The 13,317-nt window shown below is 36.1% G+C and overlaps 2 protein-coding genes across 7 annotated transcripts in view; one reads left to right on the top strand and one right to left on the bottom strand.

Moving 5' to 3' along the window:
- Positions 1 to 18: 18 nt before the first annotated feature.
- LOC110160759 (ras-related protein Rab-17-like) lies at positions 19 to 4,889 on the bottom strand. Of its 2 annotated transcripts, none has more exons than XM_055152637.1 (5): positions 4,542 to 4,889; positions 2,632 to 2,783; positions 1,829 to 1,954; positions 1,311 to 1,400; positions 19 to 764 (listed from the first exon to the last, which is right to left on the bottom strand). In XM_055152637.1, exons 1-5 carry the CDS (start codon positions 4,690 to 4,692, stop codon positions 744 to 746), a joined length of 540 nt encoding a protein of 179 aa, XP_055008612.1. In that variant the 5' UTR covers positions 4,693 to 4,889; the 3' UTR covers positions 19 to 743. The 2 variants fall into 2 exon arrangements, with proteins under 2 accessions (XP_055008612.1, XP_020781095.1); XM_020925436.2 differs by having other exon boundaries at positions 1,307 to 1,400; positions 4,542 to 4,888.
- Positions 4,890 to 6,691: 1,802 nt separating this feature from the next.
- LOC129408965 (leucine-rich repeat flightless-interacting protein 2-like) overlaps positions 6,692 to 13,317 on the top strand; it is a 61,311-nt gene continuing 54,685 nt past the window's right edge. For 2 of the 5 annotated variants that reach the window (XM_055153930.1, XM_055153941.1), the window contains exon 1: positions 6,692 to 7,252. In XM_055153930.1, coding sequence (XP_055009905.1) covers positions 7,163 to 7,252 — 90 coding nt within the window. In that variant the 5' untranslated portion in view covers positions 6,692 to 7,162. The remainder of the gene's footprint in view (positions 7,253 to 13,317) is intronic. The other 3 variants (XM_055153923.1, XM_055153927.1, XM_055153936.1) reach the window with 3 other exon arrangements.

Here is a 13,317-nt window from a genome sequence, read left to right on the forward strand (position 1 = left end):
AAGAAAAGACCACCAGCATCAAATATATTATTTATTTTTACATGTTTGAAATAAACACAAAAACTATATTCAGCAAGAACTGCAGTCCATAGTCAAAATATATAATGCAATATATATCAAGACCCACCTCTGACTACTGTTGTTGTGTCCTAGGGCAAAACACTTCACCTAACTTGCCTGTGAAAGTTGTAAATGACTAGTGCTGATGGTGCAGACTGGCAGCCTTGTTTCTGTCTGTCTACCCCAGGGCAATGGTGGCTATAAAAGTTTACATCCCCAAACTGAGTGAATATAAATCCAATGCACTATACGTATATATTTGTATTTGTGAATGTAGTTACAGATAAGAGTATCCATATTAAAATAATCCATTCACAAATCTCAGATCATGGACAGAATCAAATGTTGAAAAACCTGAAATAATATTGTGAAAATTGCACTTTTCATCTTATAGCAATCAGTCAAAGTTTGTATGGAGAGCACATTACAACAACACAAAGAAGAACCAAGTGCACAACAAGTACGGGGACATAAAAACACTACATTTTGCATTGCTTTGCTTTGTAATTAGAAAAAAAAAACATGTCATTACAAAATAAACTAAATGAATGTGAAGTCCTTAAGGGCTAAATATATTTATGGTCCAGTGTTACAGCAGTTGGGTAAAAAGCTGAAGAAGCCTCTGTTATGGAGGTCCACAGTGTGAAACTCCTCCCACTCAGACAGACTGCGCTGGTCCCAGGTCAGTTCATGGACGCGGTAGGCTGCAGGAAAAAGTAATATTAGATTTAAATAGACTTAAAGAGATCAGAATAAGTGGTATTTGGTGCCCTCCAGTGACAAGAAAGATGGTGGCAGTGGATTATTCCCTGGGTTTAGTCTTTCAGAGAGTTACAGATGCACATTAAAATAAACGTATATATGGACTTTGAGAGGTGACCCAGTCGCGGATAAAGCCCCAGACAATAGATGGATGAATGGGTCTAGTATAGACACATCGCATGTGAATTAATGCATTTTTTTTGTTTTGTTATAACTTTATAACCACCTTGTCAAAGCCTGATCTCAGAGGGTAGGCAGGGTTGAGCCTGGTTAGTACTTGGATGGGAAACCACTGGAAATATCTGCTGCTATAGTGGAGCAGCAGAGGCTCTACTTCACTGAAAGCTGTTGTGAATCAATGTACTGTGTGAGACTGGCAGCCTCACTTCCACCAAGTATGAAGTGAATGAATAATGTACTGTAAAGCATCATTGAGAGTCCAATGCTTTTTTTTTTAATACTATAATATTATTTATATACTTACCCACAGTTATCAACAGTTGGTTGACATGGTCCCCTGACAGAGCAGATGTTTCCATGAAGCCCAAACCTCTGTCTTCAGCCAGATTCTGGGCCTCCTGAGAAATGCACACACTTTTGTACTTTTTGTACTTGTATTATAACTTGTTTATAATGGCCATATGTTTAAAGATATATTATGTTTGTTTTTCATTGGCATTTCAATGTAGAAATCAACAGATTTTATTTATGTGTTTTTATGGTTGAAAAATTGCTATGTGACATTTTTTTAACTCAACATTCATCTTGGAGTCTGAATTTTTAAAATAATGTCAACTATATACAAAGCTGGGGGCAGAGATAGGGGGTAGGTGAGAAGTGAATTTTCTAAGCATGCAAGCCTGAAATGCAGGATGATACAGGATGACTCAAACATGCATAAATCTATCAATAAAAATACAACTCCGAAAAAGACACAAGTCCCCTGTCATATTTCACTTATTCAGACGATGTTATAGTGTGTGAGCCTGTATCATGAGTGCTGTACCTGAACTGAGACTTGTCTGCTGTGGGCCAGATCTGCTTTGTTACCCACGAGCCAGACCACAGTGGAGCCGGGGATGTACTGTCTCTCCAGCTCCTTCAGCCAAAACTGGGCACGCAAGAAGCTGTCCTGGTTAAAACAAAACAAATCCAACAAGGCTGATGTTTGACTTGAGAAAAGTCTAAAGAAATCAAGTTGTACATGGGATGAAAGAGTGATTACATGATATAGAAATTGGTCGCAATCAACAAATCACAAAGGCATCAACAATTTACTTATAACTGATATAGAACTAAATGTCTTTCTGTCCCTATGAGGTGTTTTTAAAGGTGCACTATGTAATTTTTCTGGTGTGGGGGGAGGGGTCGGCACCTGCTTGTCTCCATGGAAATGTCCAGAATATTGCATTAAGCTGATTTAGTGTTATTTAATTACATATGTTACCTGCATTTTTACTGTGAGTGGGCTTGTTTCTCCACAGATTTGCCCTTTAGCATGGACTTGTTTCCATAAAGATAGAAAAGTTGAATGCCATACTGTGGAACATTCAAGGTAAACCAATAAAATCTTCAAGCAGGTGGCAGAAAAGTGGCAAAGTGCACATTTAACTGTGGTAACCTAGGAGATTGAACCTCCGCAAACATGTTATAAAATGCATGCGATCTTTTGGCAGTTCTTCCACTTCTTACTCCTGGATCTATGACTTTAGACTGAATCTTAATTTTCCTTTTGTGTATCTAAATATTCCAGCCCTAGTATTTTTGCTGACACACAGTACACACAGTACAGTACAGTAGTTCCCTCACCCTCTTGCTGATGTCGTAGACCACCAGAGCTGCATGTGCCCCTCTGTAGTACAAAGGGGTGACGCTGTGGTACTTCTCTTGACCCGCTGTGTCCCAGATCTCAAAGCGCAGATTGGCACCGTTCACTCTCACCACATGGGTCTGATACGCACCTAGAGAAACCAAAGAGCAAATACAACTGCATCATAATAAAGTGTTATAAAGTGCTGCAAGCCTGTTTGTGGGTTTCAGCTTCCTGTTATATGCCACATTTTGAGGGGTTTTCCCTTTCAAAACACATAATATTTGGTCGCTGTCCAAGCTTCTCATTATTCTAATACCCATGAATAGAATAATTGCAAATAAGACACTAGTAAAACACATGTACATTTTGTGGTTCTGTTAAAGTTGCACTATGTACATTTTCTGGTGGAGCGCCTGCTGCTTGTCGTCACTACATGTTATTGCTTCACCTGGAATGTTTCACAGTATGGCACAAGGCTGCTCGATTATGGAAAAAATTATTTACGCAAAACTTTCAAATTGAAAATAAATATAGGCTACAAATATGTACCTTTGAGCAGTTTTGTGATTTATAAACATAAAATAAATAATATATAATAATGAATGAATGAATGAATAAGTAAGGCATAGAAAAAATAAACTATATATCCAACTGTTCTACAATCTTTATATTTAAAAAAATATACTTAACAAAATAAATGTAGTTAAATTTTAATCTTTTAAAAAAATTTTACTCGATTATATGTTTTAGGAGATCGATTGACACACAAATTGAAATCACTATCAAAATTCAATTAATTGCACAGCCTTTGTATGGCATTACACACAAGAGACAAGTAGGTGACCCAACCTGACCAAGTTACAGGTCAGATCTATAGTGAGGCAATCTCAGTAAGTTTTCAAAAAAAGACAAAAATGTGGAGTTGAACAAATGCAAAATAGAGTAGAGTAGGGATCTCCAACCTTTTTCCTCCAGTGAGCTACCTTTACAAAACAAAAATGCCAGAGAGCTACTCATTTTAGTGGCCACAAGAAATTGAGACAATTATAACAAAGAGGGAGAGCCTTTGGGTGCAATTAAATGCCTATAAAATATAAAACAATGTCAATTTATTAGTGCACAAGTTGGGCTTCAATATTATATACTTAAAATGGTAACGGGTATGTAGTTAACCACATTTTTGTGATTCAGCACAATGGTATAATTCCAAAATCCTTTGGTGAGCTACTTGGAAGAAGGTGGAGAGCTACTGGTAGATCCCGAGCTACAGGTTGGAGAACCCTGATGTAGAGAGTTTAATGTTTAAGTTTAATGCATTTTCAGTACCATGTCCCTTTATTGGAAAAGTTACATAGAGAAGTATTCACATTTAGACATGGTTGAGGTGCTATATGACATGGTTTGCTTTAAATTTATCTATTTTCTATTTTCTGATCCATGTTGTTTCCTCATTAGAAACATACCCAGTTGTGTTTTGCTTCTTTCATTTTGTGCTTTGGAGATACAGACAGACTAATAAAAAAGGGCCTAAACATGTGTGAATGAAACAAAACACAACTCCAGGTAAGATAACAACACTATATTACAACATAAAACTCACAATGTTGCATAATAAAGTACCTTTAACTCTTGCAATACTCGCTTTATCAGACAAAACCACAAGTGACAATTTCATGCACAACTAAATATGTACAGTATTGCACAAGTTACTCATCACATGATTTTTTTTTCTTAGTTGTGCAACTTCTAAAAAAAAACTTAATTACGCCAGAATTAACCACATTTTCTGTCAAGCAATTTGTACTGAATGCTACTGCTCAAATGAAGTAGTTAGCAAAAGTAAATAAGAGATCCAGCTCCTCATGTGACAAAAACAAACCACAAAGTTACATTCATTGTCACTCACAGCCTACGGTGGGTTCACTGTCCTTAAACTCTCCTTTGACGAAACGCGTGGCCAGACTGGACTTCCCCACTCCAGACCCCCCCAAAAGAACCATCTTCACCCTCAAAATCTGATCACTCTTCTTTGCTTCTCCTGCTGCATTCTGGGACATTTTACTCCATCCAAAATGTACATCCACATCCAAATGATCCAAATAGTCAAGTCTCTATTTGTGATCAGCTAAAAGTCTTCCTTTGGCATAGCGCTACCCGTTGTTGTTGAGAAATAAAAATGAAACCAAAGTACAAGTCCACAGTCATTCTAGGTTATCACTAGATTCACTTCCTTGTTGACACATTAAACAGCAAAAGCCCTGTCATTTCAAGGAGGAACCTACTTACCATATTTGCGCGCACTGAAGACCAGTTAAACCAGGTTGTACAGGCAAGAAAACACAGCAGAAAGATGTAGCAAAAGGTTAGCAAAGGTTAAAATTTTATTATTGTAAGTTCACTTAAAAATACAATAAATTAATAAAACTTTACAGTAGCCGCGATGGACAATTTAAGCACAACGAGTCATCTTATTACATACAACACTACATACAACTATTACACCTTGGATCGAAATAAATAAATTGTTTTGTCCAAATCAGTTGTGTTTATTTTTCAGCTAGAGAATAAATATGTTCCGTTATCAATTTTTTGTTTTTTTGTTTTTAATTTAACCAACATGCTAACATGCAAAGACAATAAAAACAGGACAAAACTTAAGACATACAGATATACAATCATGACAAATACAATTGCAATTACATTACACCTACATATACATATATACACATACTTATACATGCATTATGAAGTTTATTCGTCATTTAAAAATTATTTTAAAAAATAAATAAATAAATCAGTATCCGCTCATGTAAATTATGTTATCGGGGCTGTGTTGTCGCTGTAATATGAAGGCTGGCCGCAAGAGGGCAGCACTGTAATGTCAAAATACAAAAACTACCGCTGCTTTTATTAAATTGAATGCATTCTGGGCAAAATTACCTTTACGTATGATTATAAGTCCAAATATTAGTTTTACTGTAGGTTCCAGTCACTATTGTACTCAAACACGCGCTATTAAAATCATCTAGTAGAATTGCAAACAAATTAAATGTTATGATAGCCCAATAAAAATGCGTTTATCATATTTTATCTTCATAATAGTTTTATATCTGATTATCTTTAGTGTTGTTGTGTATCGCTTTAAGAGAGCCAGCCAGCTTTAGAGTCTCTGGTCACCATTATAAATAGACTGAGGGCTGTGAGAGAGGGGCAGACGCACGAGCTGAGGTCTGAAACAGGACCCTGAACTAGTATGGAGTCCCAAAGCAGGGCTCTGGCTGCGTTTAAGCACACCACGGAAATTTGAGCATCATACTTATGCCTCATTACAGTAATCGGCTTGCTTGTCTTGAAAAGATCACCTAGCATATTAGTTCAGACTGACATTTTATATATAGGCTATAAATAACCAAAAGTTCATATCTGAAAAGTAAATTAATAATATACGTAAACTGTATTAGTAGCTCATGTTTGACAATATTACACCAGTCAAAATCACTATTTAGCCTAGGTGTATTTGTTTTTCTCGTGTAAAAAATATTACATTTAATATTACATTTCATATAGTATATAGCTTTCTGATTGATAGGTTATTATTCTTTTAAAAAAAATTCCCTATATAAATCTAAAATGTGGGTATTTTTATTCACTTTTTTGTGTGTGAATAGTTGCTTGTTCTTTTAGTATGTTTAATTTTATGAGGAATCGTAAAGTGGTGCTCTTTGTCCGCATTTGTAAATAGTTCATATAGTTTAATGAAAAATGCCTAAAAAATGCAAAAGATAGCTCAGTGTGTTAGATTTAAAGACTGGGGGTGGGATTAAATACATTTTCTTCTTCCCACTCTTGTTTATTTTCATTTCTATTATGATTTCACTTATGTTATACGTTCCATTGTATAAGAATGTAAATCTCTCCTTGCCCAAAATAAATACATAAATAATAAATAAAATAAAAATAAAATTCTTAATCTTAATTTATGTATTTTATCACATTTTATACAAACGCTAACTTCGGAGCTGTACTTTCTCACGTCTCCTGAACGCCTCCTGGTCACTGCAGACTTTGATGTCGCTCAGTGACAGGTTTGACTCTCGTTGGTTCGCGCTCCTCAAGTGGCAAAAAGCGCAGCTGTCCAACCCCAAACCACTACCGCTTCACTTATTGGACTTAAAACCCTTCATTTTCTTATTTCCTTCTTTCAAATCCCATATTTTTACTTGTAATGGGAACGAGTAACAGCGCGTCTTGAGAAATTGTTCGGATTTTGCGCGGAAACGCCGAGGCTACACACGTGTTTTTGGAGTTTAGCGCAACTAACACAGGAAGAAGCCAGAAACGGATGTATGACAATGACCCATGCAGTGAATACAAGCCGCTATAGTTTTTATACGTGCCCACGACTTTGAAATGGCACAGAAAAGCGCATAACCACAGCCGAAGACGCTTATTTCGCTTGGATACACAGTCGAACTTTTTGGATAGACTTGGGTAAAATTACGCGTGTTTTATTTTTCTTTATAAAGTATGGGGACCCAAGGAGCAGGGCGCAAGAGGTCCACGAATAAGGATAAAACCACAGCAGAAGATGATGCTCTCAATCTCATCGCACGAGAGGTGAGAACTCTTTTTACTCCTAAAAATGTCTTTAAAAATGTTTGATTTGCAAGAGAATGGTAACTGTTTAGAGAGTTCTTCCTGTCACCAAAACCACTGCTTTTGAAGACAGCTGTGAACACTATTTTTTGACTTTTTTGTTGTCTATATACTACAAAAGTCATAGAATAAATGACTTTTTTAGATTACAGCAAAAAAGAAAAAGAGACTAGACTAAAATAGGCCTAATCTCAGTATGAAACAATATGGTTGAACTAAAACAGTGTAGTGTACTCATTGACACTACTATTGATAGTAGCTGTATCATGGTTGGATACTATTATTACTAGCCTATGTCTACTACTAACAATTTATGACAGAATACTTTCATGATGTCATATAGGACTTGGACGTGTATTTTGCTGCGTAATATTACTCTATCATGTGTGAACCTGCAGCCAGTCTAGGACCATCTTAAAACTTTACACAACTGGAGTCAAGTCGGGACAGGTCTTGTTCGCTGTGACAGGGATAAATTAATGTTTTGAGGAGAAGAATAATGCTGTGTCTGACTATGGAGGATTTGGGTGGATCATTTGAAGAGAGGGGAGATTACTAGATTACTCAACAATCTACTGTAGTTAGTTGTTATTGGAAAGCAAGTAGGCTTAAAAGTATTCCCTACTGTCTTTCATGAATTGTGATGTACCGTAACTGTATTTCTATGTAGTTTTAGATGATTTTGTAAGGCGCACGAAGCAGCTTCAGTGGTAGAACATCTGTTGAATTATCTCCATGGAGATTTTCACAGTGTGGTAAACCTATTTGTCTCCATGAGACACATGTCAGATCTGTGGAAAGGAGAGTCTGTCCACAGTAATAATACAGATTACTACAGATTAATACAGATACAAGGTGTTCTTTAGCAACTGAAATTACTAATTGAATTAATGTGAGATGGATGAGTTTAATGTCATACCGTGGCATATTCTGAGCAAGAAAAACATACTAAAAGAGAAAAGTAGCAGAAGCAGGCCAGAAATGTTGCATAGTGTAGCTTTAATGGTAATCTAATCTATGAAACGATACATTTATTGTTATTATTAAGTCTGGGTATCAGTAAGAAATTGCCGATATGATATATACCTCAATACATAGGCCATGATACGATACATATCTTGATACAGTGCACTTTCGATTCGATACAATATATTTCAAATTGATTCGATATGGTTCAATAAAAAAATAAAGGCTAAATCATGACTGTGATACTAAAAGTCTTTTTTAAACCAGTTTTTGTGCAAAGTGAATAAGAAATCATATCCATTTTTATGATCAAAACTGGGAAAATGTCAAATGTCTTGCATAAATGAGTTTTTTCCTCTAAACAAGCAACAAAACTGTAGCGGGGTAACAAATAATATAGTAAAATCTACCAAAAATACTCCTGGCGATATACCAATACAAAACTCCCCGATATCAATACTGTATCATCACATTAAACAATACAGTATATCGATATTTTGATATTTTTGCACACCCCTAGTTATTAGTATTGCTTTTATTTTAGCAGTGGGTCTGTAGCTCTGGGGGTTAGACGTCTAATAACTGACTCTTGCGGCAGAGGAAGTTGGTTCATTGCCGCTCGCCAACCCGGATGTTTCACTCGATTTGCATTTTCGAGCTGTCATCAGACATTGTACACGCATCTCACCCTGATCTGAGGAGGGATGAGTTCCCTGCATTTAAAGGGCTCATATTGCGCTGTTTTTTTAAGCTGCACTGTGTTTTTAAACTCCATACACCTTCACTAGAATCATTGGCTAATTTCAACTCAGGAATTGCCAATCTCTGCTGAACAAAATGTAAAAGGTATCTGTTAATCTGAAAACTACACGACATCACACGGTGGAACAGAGCATTTTGAGCATGGAGATGTAGACAGACTAATGATAAAGTATTACTCAATGTGTGAATGGAACAAAACACAGACTCAAGCATGGTTTTTGAGGAGGTAACAAAATTCTAACATGGCTTAAATCTCACAGGAATCAATTGTGTGTAACATAAAACCTTTAATTGGTCTACATAATGAATGAACTATCCTCTTTAAACAAGTGTGCCCCTAAACATTTACTTGTGTGGTTGTGTCCTGTAAGCTAATTTGCTGACTTATTTACTTTGTGGTTTGAAGTAGCACATTCCTTAGTCTTGTACTGGTCATTGGTTTTTCACAGTGTCAAGTAGCAATGACAACTAAGGACCCATAAGACTTCACAAACATTTAGTCCATTTTGTTAAGTGATTTCAAGTTAACAAACACATCTTAACCAATTTGTTAGGAGAAGTCTGTGAAAAGGTTGAATTGCACTTTTTTTTTTTTTTTGGAGAAAGCATACAGTACAGGGTCAGGTAGCGGCTGGCGAGGCTGTGACAGAGTGGTATGCCTGCCATGATGACTTGGCCTGATCGGCAAAAAGAGGGTTTAAAAATAACCCTCTGAAAGATCAGCTGTTGCCTCACCCCGGTTTGAGAGGGGGACAGTCGGGCAGATGGGAGAGGGGGGCGGAGGGGGGTGGAGGATGTGGTTAAGGAAACAAGCTCTGTGTGCGGCGGGCGATATCACGTTTGTGAAGGAGGAACCCTTTGTACAGTCGTAACATTGTGTTACATTTCAACATTTCAACACGATTTCGATGTCTAAGGAACAGACGCTCAATTACGATTCCACTACTGCGATGATAATTAATGGTATTTTTGAACAATAAAAACTTACTGTAATTGAATGAATGCCATTGCTTGGAACATTCCAGAGCAGGTGCTAAACCCTCCACAAGAAAGCTAGCTTGAAAGTGGTGTATGCTTGATGGCGCTGATTGGCAGTTTTCCCCAGGGCACCTGTGACCACAATCGTAGTCATCACCAGGTGTGAAGTGAATGAATAATGCACGGAATTTTTAAATAACTTTGAGCATCTAGAAAATGTCTATATAAGACTAATGCATTATTATAATTAGAATAAATATGTATTTTTGTTTGACTAAATAACTTGGCACAGTCAGAGACCAAAAGGTATTAGACCACACAATTTGAAAGTATGTCCGATCCTCTGGTGAGCTGTATCTCTGGGAGTAGAGTGTCTCTTGTCAGACCTCTGTAAACACGGGGCTGTGAGGAGCAGAGGCTGGGCACGGATTTGGCTGCTCCTCCTCAAATATTTATATACAAAGTCCCATAGTAACTTACCACTCAAACTCAGTCTAATGAAAATGATTGAAAACCAGAACTTATCAATATTGAAACTATTGAAAATAGATTCTCATTTGAACAAGTAAAAAAGTCACATTCATAAGACTGAAATGAATCTTTCCTGTATGGCTTTAGAATGATCTTGAGCTGTATCAGAACTAGTATAAGAAGAATAATGCATGGGCCACTACGGAACATGGACGATTGAGGACTTGCACAAATATAAGATCAGATGGTAATATAAAAGAAAGGACTATAATTTAATGTTGATAATGACTTATGTTGTCTAAAGACAGAGAGCATTTTTTGTTAACATCATGTATCAGAATCAGTATTGAGTATGAAGCCTATTCCTTAGTGTGCAAGAGCATGAAATTTTAGTATTGTGACATCACTATTAAAAACATGACCCAACTACCAGGAATGGAGGTAGCCAAGGTACCCAGTAAATATATTGATGATGGACTTGATATTGACAAGTTTGGACATGCTGTCAACTAAAAATACATCACCCTTTGTCTTTTTAATTTGGTTTCCAATGAAGTTATTCATTTGATCTGAACCAACTGACAGCAGCAAATGCCTGTGGTGTGGGTGTGTTGGAGGTAGAGCAACTAACGATTGTTTTAAAGGTCCCATATTACAGGAAATTGTGAGCAATGTCAGAATGTTGTTCCCACCTCAAAAACATACCTGGAATTGTTTCATTCAAGCATGTAATCCATTATTATTAGTCTGTCACAAAGCTGTAGTTTTCAAATTAACCATTACCTTTTATCTTTTGTTTAGTGGAGATTGGCAGTTCCAGGGCTGAAATGATCTAAATGATTTTAGTGAAGGTGTATGGTGAAGCACTTTATGTATTACCACATGACATCACAAGGTGGAACAGAGTGTTTTCCGTTTGAAAGAAGAACTCAGCCTAAATATGCAGGATTTGTGTGTTAAACATGAGTGAAGAAGCAAAGGACAACTCCAGGTCTGTTTTTGATGAGGAAACAACATTATAACAAAGATCAGAAGAGAGTGTAATATGGACCCTTTAAGGCAGCTGGATCTATAGCTCCCAAGTTACAGTGAAAATCTTTTGTTTGTTTTATAACAGAATGAACACAGAGTCACAGACTGTTCCACAACCTGAAGGTCAAATGAACCAAAGTGTGTGCTCATGCCCGCACTGATTAACTACCACCCCACAGTTTAAAGTAGAGGTCTTTGCAGTGTATGAGGACCTTTCTCTATAATGTGGACATATCACAGATTTTGATGTTTGGTATTATGAGAGGAAAGACTACAGTGTGTATATATATATATATATATATATATATATATATATATATATATATATATATATATATATATATATATATATATAATATATATATATATATATATATATATATATATATATATATATATATATATATATATATATATATATATATATATATATATATATATATATATATATATATATATATCATAGACAAAAAATGGAATCCTTACCATCACTTTTACTCGATAGTTTGTTTGAGAGGGAGAGAAGGAAGGAATCTGCTCAACCTTGCTCAACAAGTAACAAGTTTAGATAATGCTTCAAACTAAAGTGCATACATATACACATTGTCAAAAGTATTATAAAACAGATACTAATTGATACAAATACTCATATCGAAGCTAAATGCTAATTTGAAGTATCGATCCTAAAGAATTTACATTCAAGAGACAGAAATTTACCTTTCCTGAATACCTTTAGAATGATCTTGAGCTGTATCAAAAGTCACCATCCACCAATCCAGGTTTTTCACTTCCAATACTAATACGATACTATGTCTTTAAGTATCTGCCAATATCCAATATTAACCGATTGCAGTGTAGGGATTGAAAATGGCATTTATTTTTCTTAAAATAAAGTTAACTTATTACAAATTGATCTGATTGTGTTATGTGACTGTAACTGTATCTTGAAGTAACTACTGAACAGCTTTTTATGAATTAGTTCAAACATCATGATCTGCATGAGTTAGTAAAGAGTTTGACCAGGATATCGATTGAATCATTATCATGGAACTGATACCCAATACTGCAAATTTACCTGGATCGACACTTGCCAGTATTGGTATTGGTGCATCTCTAATCAGAACTAGTATGAGCCCACATATACGTGGACTGATTACCATGTGGTCTGATTTTTTGTGTAATTCACACCAAAAATCAGACCACATGGTAATTTAAAAGAATTTTTAATTCTTTAATGTTGAAAATTCCATTGCTGTCTAAATATTTAATGTTGAGTATACCTTAGTATAGAAGTTTGTGTTCAAGTTTGAAATGTTTGTATCGTGACAAGACTATACGTGCTGCTTGAGTTTTACTGTACCTAAAGTATGTCATCTGTAGCAGCAGCAGCAGTAAAAGCAGTGACTGTGCCCAGCAACTGCATTGTGCTTATAGGCTAATTAACCTAATACATATAACCTGCTAACCCTGTTCTATTCGATTAGCAATCAATATGACTGTTTACAACGCTGCAGGCACTGTATTAATGTCAGACAATTGAAAATGAATATCCATAATCATTCAGCCTCAGGATCAAGTGAGTATTTCTTGGATACTTTACTGTGTTTTTGCCTGTAGCCTGGTATCTCCTCCCTGATTTCACTTTCGTATTATGTTTCCAGTCCATTCACAACAGTGTGGCATTGGCCTAAAGCAGGATCTGTCTGTGCTCCTTCCTTTGTGTGTTATCATGTACTCTTAGCCCCATGGCCCATAGCACAAACCAGACCGAGGATTGTGTTATATTTAACTCCTGATAAATATTGGCAGCAGCAGTC

Source organism: Boleophthalmus pectinirostris, unplaced genomic scaffold, assembly GCF_026225935.1.
Source record: "Boleophthalmus pectinirostris isolate CB_2022bp ecotype Guang Dong unplaced genomic scaffold, ASM2622593v1 HiC_scaffold_1, whole genome shotgun sequence".
NCBI lineage: Eukaryota > Metazoa > Chordata > Actinopteri > Gobiiformes > Gobiidae > Boleophthalmus > Boleophthalmus pectinirostris.